Raw genomic sequence first — 17,633 nt, forward strand, 5'->3', positions numbered from 1 at the left:
CAGCCTTGTTGAAATGACCGTCTTATTTCCCCTTTCATTCTAAGCACTTACTTAGGCGTGACTTCCACGTAAGATAAACACAGTTGTGTGGAGACCGTTGGGCACACTCATTGGCAAGAAAATTGCAGTAGACCTTTTTTTTTTAAAACTGGCTGCAGTCCTCCAAACGTTTACTCTAAACTAGTCCTATTCGAGTCAAAGTCCCGAGAGCACCAAGCAAAAGTAGGCAGCGTCCCAGCCACAGCCAGGCCAGGCGAAGGCCAGGGTGCCTCCGCCAAGAAGGCAGCCGATCCAGATCTCCAGGGAGGCAGACGGCCCGCCAGTCGGTCAGCAGGCCGGCCCGCCGGCCGTCAGACCCTTCCTCAGCCCCAGTTCCAGGATACTAAGGAAGGCGGTGCTAAGTGCTGGTAGGCGGGGAAAAGGCCCAGGGAAGTGGCCTGGGGGAATGCCGAGTAGCCGGGGAGGTTGAACGCCGCCTGCGCCCCGCCGGGGCTTCGAGAGGCGGTCGCCGTGCTACAGCTTTGACAGGCCTTGCCGTCCCGCACCAGCACCGGCACCACCACCCGTCGCATGAGCGGCGGGCCACCCCCCGCGCCGCCCCGCTCCCCGCCCTTGGCGCGCTTCATCTTGTAGCGGTGGTTCTGGAACCAGATCTTGACCTGGGTGGGCGTCAGCCGCAGCAAGTGCGCCAGCTGCTCCCGCTCCGGCGCCGACAGGTAGCGCTGCTGCCTGAAGCGCCGCTCGAGAGCCAGCGTCTGGGCCTTGGAGAAGAGCACCCGCCGCTTCTTCTTCAGCTTCTCCTCGTCTTCCTCCGCCGCTGCCTCCCGGGTCGAGGCGGCGGCCGGGCGCGCTCGGCTCTCGGCGCCGCTGTCTTCTGAAGCTGCGGGAGAATGATCGGGACAGGGCGGTTAGCGTTAGTTTGCTTTTGAAAACCGCGCGGAGGGGAGGGAAGGGGAAAGGGAAGGAAGGGAAGGAAAAAGGATTCTCGCAACATGCTAAAACAATACCAAAGGAAACACGGTATGGTTTGGAGCGACGTGTGAACCCAGAGCCTGCGATTAGAAACCTAAACCCTTCAATAAATGCCCTCAAATTTTGAGCGAGGCAGAAAGAGAAGGGGAGGGGAGGAGAGAGAGAGAGAGAGAAGGCGGTTTCGACCGCACTTACTAGGTAGTGTGTGTATCCAGTGAAACATTTGAATTAACCCATAAATTGTTTTCTCTGAAAATTTCTCAAATTCACTACTTTTTGAGGGGTTAATAGAGTTTATTTCTCTCCCCCCCACTCTTTTTCCTAGTTTCTTTTATTTCTTCTTATTCAGATATCAAGCCATTTAAAATGTCGCTTAACGTCGTTGTCCCTCCGCGTCGTTGGAGACTATCAACACCCTACGGCAGTGTTTCTCAACCTCAGCAACTTTAAGACGGGTGGACTTCAACTCCCAGGATTCCTCAGCCAGTATGCCGGAGTTTTGTGTGTGCATGTGCCTTCGAGTCAGTGTTGATTCCTGGTGACTGGTGAATTCTGGGAGTTGAAGTCCCCACCACGACACTTAAAGTTGCTGAGGTTGAGAAACACTGCCCAACACTAAAATCAGATAATTATCCTATCTCCGACAAAAGCTGAAACCTTTTCGAATGGATGGGCTTGCTACAAAGTGGAAGCGACCACGCAACTCCGGATAGTGCGTGGAGGCTGGGATCCCAGTCCTAAATAGCTTTCGTGGAAATAAGATGGTTAAACTCAGCAGGGTTTAAAATCTAAATAAACATGCACGGGATTGCAGTATTAGCTCCTGAGAAGTTTAGCCGCTCTCTTTAATCCCGTAATATTCCTTATTATCGTTTCTGTCGACAGCTATGTGAAAATATAAATATACATGTGCGTACAGTTATAGATATATCTCGCATGTAAATAAAATACTGTGTGCCTGTATAACTGATGCCTAAAGGAAGAGGAGGAGGCATATCTACCTCGGTTTCCATTTCTGACGACTTTCCAAGCTAAAACAGTCAAGAGCCCTGCAGCACCTTCACAATGCCCCCCTATACCGGTACGCTCAAAACGAAGTCCTGTTGAACGTTCAGTGGGTTTACTCCATAGAGTAAGTTGAACACATTCATTGTAAACTGAGCGACCTCAAGGAAAGAAGTTGCCCGCAAGAATGAGCAAAATGGGAAAAATGTGGAGCCACAGAGGTGAGAGGGCTTCTGGTCTCCTTTGCGCTTCTAAGGGGGGTGGGGCGGAGGGGGATAGTTATGTTCTCCAGGAATACGCTTGAACGACCAAAGGGTGTGTGTTTGGGTTAGGAGATTCCTGTGTGTGACAGACGTCTTAAGAACCAATAGGTTTTTCTTTATCTGTAGACAGAAGAGAAAGGTAGCGCCCCACCCCGCAACATACCCAGTATCCCATATCCTCCCCCTCTAGCTTAGCTGGAAGGAATCGACGATGTGGAGGAAGAGGTACCAGTTGGGGGATTTCGTAGAAGACGCGTCCAAAGGGAAGGAGAGCTGGGTCCCCATATGTATTATGTGTGCGTGCGTGCGTGCGTGCGTTTTGGAAGGGTGGGCTACGAGATTCTGAGAATGGTAATCCGCGTTGTACTGATCCAAAAAGACTTTGTATTCCTAGGTGTGAAGATTACTGCAGATGCTGACTGCAGTCAGGAAATCAGAAGACGCTTAATCCTTGGGAGAAGAGCAATGACAAATCTCGATAAAATAGTTAAGAGCAGAGACATCACACTGACAACAAAGGTCCGCATAATTAAAGCAATGGTGTTCCCCGTAGTAACATATGGCTGCGAGAGCTGGACCATAAGGAAGGCTGAGAGAAGGAAGATCGATGCTTTGGAACTGTGGTGTTGGAGGAAACCTCTGAGAGTGCCTTGGACTGCAAGAAGATCCAACCAGTCCATCCTCCAGGAAATAAAGCCAGACTACTCACTTGAGGGAACGATATTAAAGGCAAAACTGAAATACTTTGGCCACATAATGAGAAGACAGGACACCCTAGAGAAGGTGCTGATGCTAGGGAGAGGGGAGGGCAAGAGGAAGAGGGGCCGATCAAGGGCAAGGTGGATGGATGATATTCTAGAGGTGACGGACTCGTCCCTGGGGGAGCTGGGGGTGTCGACGACCGACAGGAAGCTCTGGCGTGGGCTGGTCCATGAAGTCACGAAGAGTCAGAAGCGACTAAACGAATAAACAACAAATCTGCGTTAGGATTCAGCACATGTTACCGTGTCTGGATGGTCTTATTGTGTTGCGTGGGGGTAAGGTTGGAGATGAGATGAAGTGGCCAGCCTTATGGGTGCGATCTTCAACTCTCCACGAATTCCTACTTGCTTCATTTTTTGCACACCAAGGTTGACTCAAACAGGACAAGGGCCCGGCCTGAAAAGCAGGGCACTTTTTGGACGACTGAGGAACCGACCCAGGAGCCACCAGCAGCTGTGTGGAGCCGCGCTACTGAAAGGGAAACCTGCCGCTGCATTCACAACCCTGGGCTGATTGGCAAAAGGAGCCGGACCGCTTGTCTTGGATAGAAGCCCCCCTGTATCAGTAAAGCTAACTCCATTTTATTTGAGTCCTAACTTTTATCTCGATCGTAGGAAGTCGCCTCGCATCCACCACGGTGTCCTATAAAAACGGGGTTGAATTACCCCGAGGTTGTGCTCCAGCTATGCTGGAAATGGAGCGGACTCCGTTCCTTGAGCAGGTCCCAGCGGAAGAATTGCCCAGCCAAGAAGTTGGTTTGGAGGGAAACTTACAAGCGGCTTGACCACCTTTTGGAAGTGAAGGGTTTGCCACTTTCTAACAGGAATTAAGTGTAAATCGTCTTCTTTAATCACAGCTCCCGATCATTTTCAGTAACAGAAATAACTAATGTATATTCAAACATTACTGGGCATTTTAGGGAAATGTCACACAGGAGGAGAGAGTAAAACAAAGCTAATACACTGGACATGGTGTAATGATTACACTGTTGTAAGAATGTATTTGAAATATATTTTGTAATTTAAAAAGGGAAATTAAACCCTGGGGAGGGAATTTGCAGAAGAGAAAGAGCTGCACCCACGGATCTAATTGGCTCCCACAAATTTAAGCAGGGTCTATTCACAGTAACTAGAATTATGGTCACTGTGTGTTGGTGATGATGATGGTGATGGTTTTTCTCTCATATAAATACCTTAAGATAATATGAAAATCATCTTTAGCATTTATTGGTTCTCCTCCCTGCCCTCCCCAAAGCTAAATAAAAGAATTGAAAGAATCAGAATTAGAAGAGGAAATAGAATAAAATTATTTTTTCAAAATCTGTGACTATTTAATAAGCCAGGATACGGATAATTCAATAGAGTTTGATCCAGTCGGGTCAACCCTAAACTGGAGCTTTATGCATATATACTGTGACTGTTTATCAGTGTGTACCTATATATAAAGGCATATTTATTTATTGGTTCTATTAGCTTGCATGATATGATGTTCGTACATCATTCTGGACTCTGTCAGACTAGGCAAAACAGGCCTTTAACTTCACCATCTTAATAGTTCACCACACACACAAAAATTACAACACTTTTCCTATATAAAACATCAAGATTTAGAGTTCCTTTCTATCTTTGTGCCTGTTTGCCTCTGTATGCGGTGATATGTGTGTGAGCGCGAACAAAAAAAGGGAAAAAATGCATTTTGTATATACACTATCTCTAGCTTTACCTCTTTTCGTGTTCTTACATAATCCTGATCTATTTTCTTCTTTCTCTTCCAAGAGGCATAAACATTTCAAAGAAGTAGTTTTTGCTCTCCGTAGGATACCTTTCTTCAGTCAGGACCAGTTTCTCCGGGTTCACCTACTTCCTCAACCTGGAGCCCTCCAGATACCTTGGATTATGGGTCTTGAGGTTGGCAAGGATGCTCTACCTTCAGCTTCACGTTCCTCGCCTCTTTTTCCTCTCCCTCCCTCCCTCCCTCCCTCCCTCCCTCAAGCTCCATCGCCGGCCATCCCCGCACGAACTCACACAGATAGTGGCTTCTCTCGGTTTCCACCCACGCTCGGAACTGAGAGGCGGCGTAGCCTTCTGCCGGCTCCCGCCCCTCGCCGCCGCCGCCGCCTTCGCCTTCGGGTTCAGGTAAATCCAAGAGGCTCCGCACGGTGAAGCTGCCCCTGGCTAAGCTGGCCATGGCCGGATGCCCGCAGCTCCAGCTGGGGCTCCTCGGGCTGGCGGAGGAGAAGCTACTGGACACCGGCCAGGCTCGGAGAGAGGTTCATCCCGACTTCCCCTCGGGCGGGAGATTAGTGTTGCTTACCTCGGGGGCGCCCGTTTATATCAACAGTCCTCCACACCGTAAACACTGGTTGCTTTCAACCGTCCCTGTCTATGAGCTGCTAAGTACCTGAATTAGTCAAGTGCTAAAGCTCTAATGGGAGGCAAGGCAGCCTCTCCCTCCCCCCACCCACCCACCCGTCTGTCCTCTCCTCTCCCCCAGAGATTCACCCTTACCCTCCCAACAGAGAGAGAGAGAGAGAGAGAGAGAGAGAGAGAGAGAGAGAGAGAGACCCCTCCCTAGAGCCAGCAGGAAGCAGTCTTCAGTATTACAGATTCTGTCTGATTAGGCCAAAGTGGGGACAGATAATGGGGATTGTTCGCCCTGAATAACATCTTGGGTGGTATTTTGGTGGGGTGGGTGGGGGAAACCACAGCCGCCCTCAGCAGCCCCTCCACCCTTCTCCTCCCCACAAAGTGAATCCTCACAGGATATCCGCAGTTTTGGGGGGGGGGGGCTTGGAGATGCTTGGATTCCTCCCTGCCTCTTCATCCTTTTCACTGAACGGCCAGGGGTTTATTCCTCACCTATTTGTTTTTCTATTTGGAAAACACTCAAAGGGGGGTAGGGGGAGGTGCTGGTCCTAAGTACCTGGCATTCCTCCTCCTCAGCTTCTCTTCACACCTAGATATTGGGGGTTTAGCATCCCATTGTGCCTCCTCTCCCCCAGCCCACCCTATTCTGTACCAGCTTGTCCCAAATGGAGCAGTTTTCACCTCTCTTCACCTGGCCTGGGCTTTAGCAGCAAGCAATTGGTGGGACTCATTTCTTGAAAAGCCCTGTTGAACAGCAACTTAGCAGCTCCATCCACAATCCACCTACATGTGGATGCTGAGCTTTTGAGCCTGTGCTCTGGCTCACTCACCTACCTCTGAGTGAGTCCCTAACATTTGGGTAATCAAATAATCTGTGAGTGCTGCACCTTTTCCTTTAGGACTCAGAAGTGGGGCTCCATTTCCAAGCATGCTGATCTTAGTAGAAGGAAACCACTGGGCTTCCAGGAGTCATGAGCACTGCTGGTAGGCTTCAGTAGCTCAGGCACACTGACCCTATCCGGGAGGTGTGGCATGTGACACTGAGCAGCAAGCAAGCCTTGTCTATTGGACTGTCCTCCAGGTGTGGCGGGAGGATACCTCTCACAACTTCCAGCCTCCATGCTCAGGAAGTCCCAACACATTTGGAGAGCACCAGGCTGGGGAAAGCTGGTTTAGATGATCCAGAGATGGTCTCATTCTGGGGCCTACCAAGGAACAGAAAAATAATCCAGTTAGAATCCAATAATCCAGTCATAATCCATTTTCTCCCTCTCTTTCCTTCCCTAAAAATGACAAAAACAACAACACAGTTTTCACTGGTAGAGATGAAAATGTACTTGCTTGGAGCTATTCTGTTGCCTCATTTGGCCTGGACAGCACCATTTCTCTGTCTGAGCCCTCCCAATGGGAGAAGTGATGCCCCACCAAAACCGAAAAAAAAAACAAATCAATGGGATATACATGTCCTATTGATTTGGTTTTTTGGTTTTGGTGGGGCATCACTTCTCCCATTGGGAGGGCTCAGACAGAGAAATGGTGCTGTCCAGGCCAAATGAGGCAACAGAATAGCTCCAAGCAAGTACACCGCAAGAGTCACTTGCTGAGATGGGTGGCTATAGAAATCGAATGAATGAATGAATGAATGAATGAATGAATAAAAATGTATATCAATTCCTTTGGATACTATGATTTTCAAGTCAATAGACACCTCATATTATAACCAACAAAATATTCTGCTTTATATAATCCATGTAGGGACATTATTTTAAATGAGAACGCTTGACAATATCAAAAGTTCCAGATTGTTTACAACTATTGGGAACTAAAATCCATTAAAAGGCAAACAGAAGAGATTCCCCTGTATTGAAAACTTTTAGAACCTGACCTTTACAATACTTACATTTGTAAATGCTAGATGTTTTTATGATGGCATTAAGATGTTACTTCTTCTTGTACCATTGATTTCAATGGCATGATTCAGTTCCCACTGAAATGGATTTCAGACATACATTTGAATGGGAGCTGTAAAATTATTTTTGATGTGATTGGTACTACTGAAACAATTGTAGGTGAGTTTCAAACTTCATCACAATCACCATGACATATTTATCAACATGCCATTGCTGTAAGAATGAATATGTTAGTGATACATTATTACATTATATTATAAATATTATACTGCACATACACATACGGGTACTGTATGTAACAATCATATTATTACCATAGGAATGGAATAGCTAACTGCTTTTTTTACTGATCCTTGTTGGCTAATATATGCATTATCCAGTACTCTACTATATTACATTACATTGCATTATGATTTTAGGTACATTGTTAAAAATATTATTTGCAATTACATTTGGAATTTAGCCAATCAGTTGAGTAATGATTGATTGATTGGTTAGCAGATTGCAAAGTACTTTTAGGAAACCTCTGTTTTACTGTGTTTTTAAGAGCCCAAGAAATGATACTTCCTATTATTTCTTAGAATAGTAGCTTTTCAGAAAGCATTTCATGTGACTGACTGACCCTACTCACACTGTGATGAGTTGGATTACATGGGATATTTTAGCTTCTCAAAGATCTCAACAACCTGAAGCTCAGTGGTAAAGAATATTCTTAGCCAAATTGTATATCCAAGGGGTCAGCTTGCAAAATCTTCTTTGTTGTCTCCCTAAGAAACTGGAGATCCACCTGCCAGAGCCAGAAGCACAGGGCATAGGATGAGCATCCTGAGTCTTACCTTTAGTACCTGAGGGATGGACCATTTTTCCACATATAAGCCCATTGCTGAATAGCCCAGACTTTCTTAATTTCTGCAGTTAAAGGATGGGAGTACCTGTTCACAAGATGTCCTTTTAACCCTATGATTTGATTTTTAAAATCTTAATTAGGACAAGTTTCTCTCTCTCTCTCAACTAATACGCAAAAAAGCAAGCAAGCAGACAAACAAAAAACGTTTAGCTAGCCAGGAGCCTTTCAAATCGGCTGGTCTGCGGCTACTTGCCATCTTTACTTTGAATGCAACACAGAAATCTATTCAGGAATGGTTGGAAGCTGACATTTTCACACTATCGATACCCTCACAATTGTCTGGAAAAGAACAAAAAGTACAGGTTGGATCCTCTTGCACCTACATGTAAAGGGGATGCTTGGGGATGGCAGCAAAGAAATGGGCATAGAATTGGGTGCATCAGAAAATTGGGGAAGACAGAGACATGGAGCAGGAGAAATGGAATGGGATGTAGCGAATTCCACAGAATGGGAGGAAGACTCAAGAAGATCTGATTGGGAATGAAAAGGACGTAGAGACAGCTTTGGGCTACCCCCAATCATGTGCACACATGCTCAGGAGTGGGACTTTAATGAGATGAGACCGCATCTGGTTGGTACAAAGCTTTTTGTACATGTGCAGCAGCACCACTATCAACTCTAGAATTCTATGATTCCTCTCTATTGTTGTTAGTAAGACCCTATTGCACCATAAATATGTATGATATGTATTTGTTCTATGTGTAATATTAGGCATAACATTACATCATATTTGAGTTTACATTCATTTTATTGACTGTACTATCTTCTGAAGTTTCCAGAGGATGAAGAACTGGGAACACGTAAGTAATGTAAGCTTCATTACTACCACTTAACAGTTGAGTAGCTAGTGGACTCAGAATAAAGTGTACTAGAATGTTGAAGATTTGCTGGATGTAAAGTATAACCTAAATGATGTAGGAATCCTGCCAGGAGGATTCACAGTCCCCATTAGAAGATGACAATAAGAATGGTTGTTTATGGTCAGGCTTTAAGAATGGCTGAGTAGTGAGAAGTGGGGAGGGGAGAGAAAATCTGGATCAGCAGGTAAAGTAGAGCTTTAGTAAAGGGCTTTGAGAAGTCCTTCAAGAGATGGGCAGGATGACAAAAGGGTGGGGAGGAGTCATTCTCCCAGGCAGCATGAATGAATGAATGAATGAATGAATGAATGAATGAATGAATGAATCCTCAAGAAGAGAATGCACAAAAAAGAGAAAGGGTGAAGACAGTGAAGACAGTGAAGAGGAACAGGAAGGAGAGCAGCAACAACAGCAAAAGCAGCAGCAACAACAAAGGATATAAACAGAGGAGAAAAACCAGATGGCTGGTCAGGTGAAATGAAATACCTGAATATAAAATTCATTAAGTCCCACTGCTTAAACAGTGTTGGGTCATGGACCTTTTGGACAGTGGCAAAGAAACTGGGAGGCCTCTGTGGGATTTTGAGGCTGTTCTCATAGGAATGGGGCATCAGGACATGGAGAAGAATAAGGCTCTGCAATAAATCCACATCTATTCAGAAGTATGCCCAACTGTGCACCTCTAATTACATGGGCACTTTCCAGACCTGCTGGACTAGAGGACGGGGGAGATGATGGTTTGGAGACTATGATTTGCTGATTAAATCTCCCTCTCCTAAAATAAGGGAACTTCTTCCAGTTATTGGAAGCAGGTTCAGAGGGTAAGATGAAACAACTCTACACATTTTGTATCTTGGCTGGGTTAAGCAGAAAAAAAAAGATAATAAATATGGAATTTGAAGGCTTATCTTAAAATTGAAATGGAAATAAAGCCCATGGGAGAACACTGGGATTGCCAGAGCATTCTGGTGCCAGCAACGGAAGAAAAGGCCCTCCGGCAACTATCCACCAGGCACATTTCCAGATTGTACAAACAATGTTTCCCTCTCCTCTCCGTTGATATTATCCAGCTCAGGAAATTACCAAAACTATAATGTTCTGTATAACCCCCTACTTTTTATTTAAGGCTGCTTTAGAATTCTTCAGTAGCGATTGACAGCCTCATTCAAATGTATTTATAGCAATATAGATAGCAGCCTGTTCTTAGTGATCTGTTCTGGCAGCAACAAGTAATGCTCTAAAAAAATACAAGTTACAAATAAGTTAGCTGGTTTGATACCACTGAGTGGGCCAGAAGTACTGGACAAATATCCACCATCTTGATCTATTCCTGGTTATGAACTGCAGTTCTTCCAAGAACCTGGCAGAGATTTCCTTCATTTCACTGTACAGTAACCACTATCCTCCTCTTCTTTGACTTCTCTTCACCAAGAATAGTTGTCTTTTTGGTTCATCATCTGTTGGCATCCCATGCCCAAACCATGTTTAGGCAAAAATGTGTGATACCTATTCAGTTTGTTAACAACTAGAGCCTGAAGAGGTGGTGCTAAGAGATGACAGCAACAGATCATCATCATCTTTGTCATTTTTGAAGGATGTCTATTTAATTAATAAATTATGGAGGTGGGGGGCAAGGCCTTCTACCACGAGCATAGCCAGGTCACAGAGATCTGAAAGGTTTCTGCTCCCCTTGGTATGCCTGGATTTGAATCACGAATTAGAGCTTTAGAATGATCCAACCCACAAGACTGGAAGGGAGGGGGAAAGTAATAGAAATTAAAAAGCTGCCTGTGTTATTTAGCGCCTTTCATTGGGGGACGGTATTCTTTATCATCCCCGCCTGAATTGTTTCACAGGTCCCTGTGCAAACAGCCGCCTCCCCTCTTCAATTCTGCGCCGGGGGAGCTAAGCCGGACCCCGCTCCCCCCGCCCCCAACTTTTGCTTCGGGCCGGGCTGGAAACGTCAACAGAGGGCCAAGGAGCAGCTCCCCAAAGCTGCCGCCTCGCGAGCTGATTTGTGGCCCGGGAGGAGCAGGACGGGGCTCCAGTTGGCGTATTTCTTCGGGGCTGGACAGGATTCCTGTGAATCGGAGATTCCCAGGCCGAGATGAGCGGAGCCACCGACCAAGCGCGCCCAGGGACAGGCGCTCTCCTCCCCCCGGCCGCCGCCGCCCCAGTCCCCTCCGCTACTCGTCGATCAGCCTCCCCGGCGTCCTGGGTGGTCGGTCCGAAGGGAACACAAATACATGCCAACTGGTAGCCTGTGAACAAAGGGGAAATGTCGCCCTATGTCCTGAACCTGTTGGAAGCATTTGTTCCAGTCAAGATTTTGCATTTGTTCAGAGGAGGGAAGAATAGGTGATTGACGCCTCCTGACAATGTCCTTTAGTTCTCCGGGATAAATCGGAGCTTGTTTCTTGTTGTCATGGTTTTCAATTGGGTTCAATGGGATTTGAACCACTATCGACTCTGCTTTATGTCCACTGCAGCCTACTCCATACAAATTTATTAGTTATGTCTTTTTAAATGAGATTAAATGGGAACGACTTCAGGGAAACAACTCCTTCAGGGACAGAAGCCTCCTTGCGCCCACCGTGCCAGACAACTAGAAGTGTGTGTGTGTGCGAGAGAGAGAGAGATAAAGATCAACTCATTAAAACGCAAATATGGAAGAACATCCCCAAAACCAGTAAGCCAAATTCAGGAAAGAATATGATGGGCAAACATTTGTGCGTAGTCAATCAAAGACAGCATAGCCCAATCGTTAGCAGAGCACCAGTGCTAGGCTCATATTTTCATCCATTTATCGCCCCCTCCCCCAGGCAACCCATATCGAGGTCCTTGTATTAAAATCTTGGCCCTGGAGGCAAACGGCTCCTGCCTGTTGTTACGGGAGTTGGAGAGACGGGGAGATGAAATAAGCAGAGGCGGTTCTTAGAAGATATGCCAAGGACTCTCTCAAGAAAGCTGACGTGGGAGTCGTTTGTGAAACACTGCAAGAGGAGGAGAAAAAGTCAGCAGAGAAAGTCTCTACTTCAGTGACCTCTCTTAGCCTTTTAATCTATTGAATATCCTAAGCCCACACTGGTGTGTAGGAATAAGTAAATGGTCCTCATCAGCCTTTAAGAGCTCTTCAGCATCAAATATTTGCTCTTTCTCTTATAAATTCTCTCCAGTGGCACCCAAAAACACGCCTCTTCCAATTTCAAGCTAGCTAAGTACACCAGCCCCTTAACAGCTCTTTGGAACAGCTCACTGGTATGGGTGGAATGGCAGTTCTCTGGGTGGAGTTAGAACGAATCTGCTCTGAGCTACTAAAATCTCAGTAGCTGAGATTTAAACTCAGTCTCCCCACCCCCACCCTACATTTTCTCACCATGAGTCCTTCCTAACTCATATTTTAATCCTATGCTGCAAATCTTATCTGTGGGAGACTACCTTGTCACTTTTAGGGATGGTTTTTGACCTTTTCCTCCAAGGTGAACTTGTATTTGGACTGTACCACATCAGACTGTAGGTGGGTGAAATCTCCTTGCTTCAGACCAAACTTACTATTCCTTAGGTCAAGGGTGGGAAACATACAGTATGTAGTTCAGATATTGCTGAACTACAGCTCCCAGCAATCCAAGCCAACATGGCTAGAAATTAAGTACACTGGGTGTCCGTATACCCCATATATCTCTTAGATGATTAGAGGTGGGCAACTGTATGTTGGCTTACAAGATCATAGCCCCTAGGTTAGAATAGCATGAGCATGGTTAAGGTAAAACTGAGCTTTAGTTGCACTTGCGGCATGCAGATCAAAATGTGTCTTTAGCAGAGAGTGCTTCATCTGGCAGGGGTATGACTAAGGTTAGTAACTCAATCTACACCTCTATCTTATGAAAAAAAATTATGGGAAAGCTTTGATGTGAAAGCCATTAAGGGGACAGGGGGGCTGGAGGTCAATATCTATGGGCCCATCTGGTGATGATCGTAGTGTATGGAAGATTGTGACTTGGAAAATAAGAGGAGTAAAGGATGAAGAATACTGATTAATAGATGAAATGAAAGAAAAATGGGAATGTTGTGTATTGGTGAAATAAAAAGTAAGGGGAAGGTTGCAAAGATTTAAATGTAAGTAATCTGATATTGTGGAGTGGAGTTGAATACATGCAGGGAAGTGAAGGTATAGGTTTAGTTATAAACTATATGAACTGTTCTCACACAGGTTGTAGGTACTGTATGTATAAAAGTAGGAATTTAAGTATTGGTGATAATTATATATTGTCCTCTAGCAAGTAATGATAATGGAAGAACCAGTTATACATTCTGGGAAAAGGTGTGCAATATTTCAAATAAATGAAATGGGTGGTGGTGCGGAGGCTATTATTCTGTCAGGTGACATGAATAGATAATTGAGAATTGAAATGACAGAATATATTTTAGATTATTTGGCCATTTGGAGATTTGAGAATGAATGAGAATGATGATTATTTGGTGCGTACCTACTTAGCATCTACTTCTGCTTCATTGAATACAGTACATGATTCAAGTATAAATCTGTTACTGTACATGGCAAACCAATGAATGCAAATCTAAAAGCATGGTTGGTTTCACAGCTTATGATGAAAGATTGAGAGACTTCATGATGGGAGTGATCCCTGGCTAGGGACTATAGGCAATGAGCCCAGACACATCTGAAAGGCAGCAGATCTGGGAAGAATGAACTACTATATGGAATTCTTGGTGCACTCTGAGCTCTGTTGTTTGCTGGTGGTCATTTCATTACCCAACTAGGTAATATCTCACTGATGATGTACCTAATTGGGTAATGAAACATCAACAACCAAGCTCAGAGAGCACTAACCTGAGCTACAGATACTTTCTTCTATTGGAATTACTATATCACAGTGTTTTGATTTAGATTTTGGTGGTATACAGATTTCCATCAATGCTTGGCTTATTTCAGTGGAACTTGCAAATATATGAGTTATTATCAGTTCTGTAGAAGAGAAATCTTTAAACTCAGTGTTGCAAATGATAAGTTGCCCTTGATTCCAATGGGGTGAGTGTTGCATTTAATGAACACCAGCTTACAACCTGAAGATCTTTCCAGGAATGCTTATTTGGGAGTAAATCCCAAGTGAGCCAATGAATCTTACTTCTTCCAAAGATGGATGGATAGATAGATATCTAAGGCTACTGCGTGAATCGGATGGGGGCGAGGGATTTGATAAGCAACCTATTCCCCAGCTGAAACTCTGGTCCAGCATAAAAGGGCTTGATTTAGCAGCCTCGCTAGCTTATTCGGCTGAGTGCGAAGCCCCTTTGATTTCAAGATTGTAGCCTTTGGCTCGCGTTGTTCGGCTAACTGTTGGTGGCCTGCCCGAAGGTCAGTGAAAAGCGAAATTCAGATAAAGGATTTCCCTGATATTTGGCGGGCTGAACTGTAGTTTTTACTTGTAAGTTTCCTCGCAGTCGGCAAATGAATCGGGGCTTCCGTGGAACCTATTCTTAGCCAAAATCGTATATATATCCACCCCGATAAAATAAGCCGATGATTCTCTTTGCTTAAATTGTATCTTCTCGATTTAAATATCAGTGAATTGTGGTTGGGAAGGAACATGGAGGTCATCCAGGAGTCCGCGGTCCCCCTGCAGGAATATTTTTTTAATTATCATTTTTTTATTAAAGATCTTTTCAGGCAACCGCCGGTGCAGGAATATTTCAGCGCCAGCCTCCCTGACAGATGGGCGTCCTCCTGGCTGTGCTTGACCACGACCGGCGAAGATTTCTCAGCCTGTTGTGTCCGCTTTACGTTTCGGATCCTAGTGCCTAATCGGCGGTGCCCGTTTTGTTTAATGGAAACTGCAACCCCAACCGTCGGAAAGCTCCGCTTTGAGAAGAAGGAGAGAAAAATAGCCCTCGTTAGAGGGGGAATGGAAAAACCTCCCGACCAAGGAACCGGGAATTGAGTTGCTCGTTAAATCAGCCGGCCTTCTAGGTTAGGGGCTGCGTCCCGGTGCAAAACTTTCTAAATATGGCGGTGGGGGAGTTCACTTGCTCTCTTTTTCCTTCCACCCATCCCCGAAGATCCCGGGCCTTAGGAAGTTCTTCTCTTCTTGCCACCACTTCTTCCTCCGGACAAAAATATTCATCACCTGCATTTCTAATATGCTGGGGAAAGCTTTGGCCCTTCTAGTCGCCCGAGGTAGTGAGGCTGCGAGCAGGGTTTCTAAAGAAGAGATGCGGGAGCTCACTTTAAACTCGCGGCGTTTAAATCACGAGAGCCTGACGAAGCCACGAACTGGGCTTGGGACTCGCCCCTCTCCTCTTCCTGATCCGCAGGTCCCTTGGCTATTAAGGCAAAACAGCCCTCCGGCTGGAACTGGGGACGAGGGGGACTTTATGCCTCGGGGATAGGACCAGGACCTATATCAGCGTTTTTCAAACTTGGCAACTTTATGATGTGTGACTTCAACTCCCAGAATTCCCCAGCCAGCATCTTAAAGTTGCCAAGTTTGAAAAACACTAACCTGTACTGATTAAAATCCACTTCCTTGGTCCATTCCCTGAGTTCTTAGTTCACCCTTGTTCTTAAGTTGCTTGAGAGAGAAACCAACCAAGAGCAACTCTGTCTTGTTGGCAAAGAGCATCCCTCTTTTTTTTTAATGGGTTTTGGAGCCTGATCACACACCCCTTTTCTTTTTTAAAGAAAATGTCTCAGGATTCAGAAACCAAAAGACCATTCCAATGAACCCTTGTCTAGGAATAGGACTTAGAATAGGAATAGGATCAAAAAGGGATTCCCAGGGAAGGAAACAGCAAAGGACATTCAAACCCATTCATTCTTAGTAGATTTTGTGTTGCTTCACAGACCCTTCAAGGTTCATTTTCCTTCACTGTGTCACTCTATCTACACAAAAGTAAGACCTACTGAGTTCCAAGGGATTTATTTCCAGATGAGTAAGATATTGCCCTGAAGTTATGGTAATTGTAGTTTGGCATTTGGGGGCAAAGGGAAGCTCCTTCTGATAGCCAGAAAAAAGGATCATTTGTTGTGAAAAGCAGCAGCAGAAAAGTGGTTCAGTTATTTATGTTATGCTTATATCCTGCCTTTCTTCTGGAAGCTGAACGAAGCTTACATGAAAATCTTCCTTCAAGATTATCGACACAAAAGCAACCTTGTGAGGTAGGATAGACCCAAAGACACCAGTCCCTTTCCATGGTTTCTGTTTGCACTGAAACACTCTGGTGAAGGAAAATCCACCTCCAGAGACATTTCCGTTCTATTATGGATCAGCTGTTGCCATTGGGATTTTTTTTCTGATGTCCAACAAAAATCTATTTTCTTATACTTTAAGCCCATTACTTCTCATCCTGTCTTCTGGAACACCCCTGAATAAGTTCATGTTGTCTTCTAAATCAATGACAGCATTTCAGATCCTGGAGGACAGCTGTCAGGTCTCTCCATGGTCTTCTTTCTCCAGGATAAACATACCCAACACCTCCAACCCTTCTTTATAAGAGATTCCTCCTAGGCTCCTTACCATCTGGATTGCACTCCTCTGGACACCCTCCCAGTCAATGTCCTTCCTAAAATATGGCATCCAGAACTGGATGGGGAGTGGGTATGCTTTGTTCCCCTCTATGCAACAATGCCATCATCTGTCATGCACTATGGAAGCAAGAGTCAGTGACCTCACTGGGTTTTCTCAAGGCCTTGAAAACCTGGTTTTTCCCACCTGGGACCCTGGACCAATGAGTTGGATGAATTCATTTTGTAATGGTTAAGCTTAGGTTTGTGATTGGCCTCAATTGTGCTGGTTCTCTGTTGTTTTTATTTTTATTGCTTATTTTCTGTTTTCCTATTTTAATGCTATGTAAATCATCACAATTTGTGAATTGGTTGGTCTTATAAATTGATTAAATAAATAAATATTCTAGGGACAGTCTGACCAGGGCAGTATAGGAAGACATAATGCCTTCTCTTGCTCTTGACGTTGTATTCCCATTGATGCAGCCTAGGACCAGATTTGCTTTTCTTGCAGTTGCACCACACCTTTGGCTCAGGTTCAGTTTGTGATCCACCAAAATACTGGACCCTCTTAGTTTGCATCATTGCTCTGTATGGTTCCCCTTCCCATCCTACATGCATCATGCCTTTGATTTTTGTTACCCAAATATAGGACTCCTGAATCTTGATTCTGTCCTCTAAGGTGATTTTCTAACCTTTTATCTAGGTCATTTTTAAACAGTGCAAGGTCTGGTGTGGAGTCCACTGGGATGCCACATAGCACATCCCTTCAGCTTGATGCAAAGCCACTGATGTCCACTCACCAGGTAGGATTGTTCAACCAGCTCTGCATCCATTCAATAGCCATCTAGTCCAGCCCACATTCTGAAATCTTCTGATGGAACACTTTGCTAAACGATTTACTGAAATAAAGATACGCTCTGTTCACCACATTCCCCAACCGCATTAAAAAAAAAATCAGTTTGGTTTGGCAAGCTTTATTTTTTATAACCCCCTGCTGGCTCCTGTCAAGCAATGCATGCTTTGCTACATGCTCAGATACCAACTGCTTATTTTCCATGCCCAGATGACT

General features: G+C 45.1%; 1 protein-coding gene across 1 annotated transcript; it reads right to left on the reverse strand.

Moving 5' to 3' along the window:
- Nucleotides 1–362: 362 nt before the first annotated feature.
- NKX2-8 (NK2 homeobox 8) lies at nt 363–5,189 on the reverse strand. Its single transcript, XM_063293535.1, has 2 exons — nt 5,027–5,189; nt 363–880 (listed from the first exon to the last, which is right to left on the reverse strand). Exons 1-2 carry the CDS (start codon nt 5,187–5,189, stop codon nt 363–365), a joined length of 681 nt encoding a protein of 226 aa, XP_063149605.1.
- Between the last annotated feature and the right edge of the window lie 12,444 nt (nt 5,190–17,633).

Source organism: Candoia aspera, chromosome 1 (genome assembly GCF_035149785.1).
Source record: "Candoia aspera isolate rCanAsp1 chromosome 1, rCanAsp1.hap2, whole genome shotgun sequence".
NCBI classification, from domain to species: Eukaryota; Metazoa; Chordata; class Lepidosauria; order Squamata; family Boidae; genus Candoia; species Candoia aspera.

What these genes read in the sequence shown, in the direction of transcription:
- NKX2-8 (XM_063293535.1), bottom strand. Translation starts at nt 5,189, where the DNA reads ATGGCCAGCTTAGCCAGGGGCAGCTTCACCGTGCGGAGCCTCTTGGAT. An exon ending in CGAGAGAAGCCACTATCTGT is followed by an intron (nt 881 to 5,026) that starts GTGAGTTCGTGC and finishes ATTCTCCCGCAG; the next exon opens with CTTCAGAAGACAGCGGCGCC.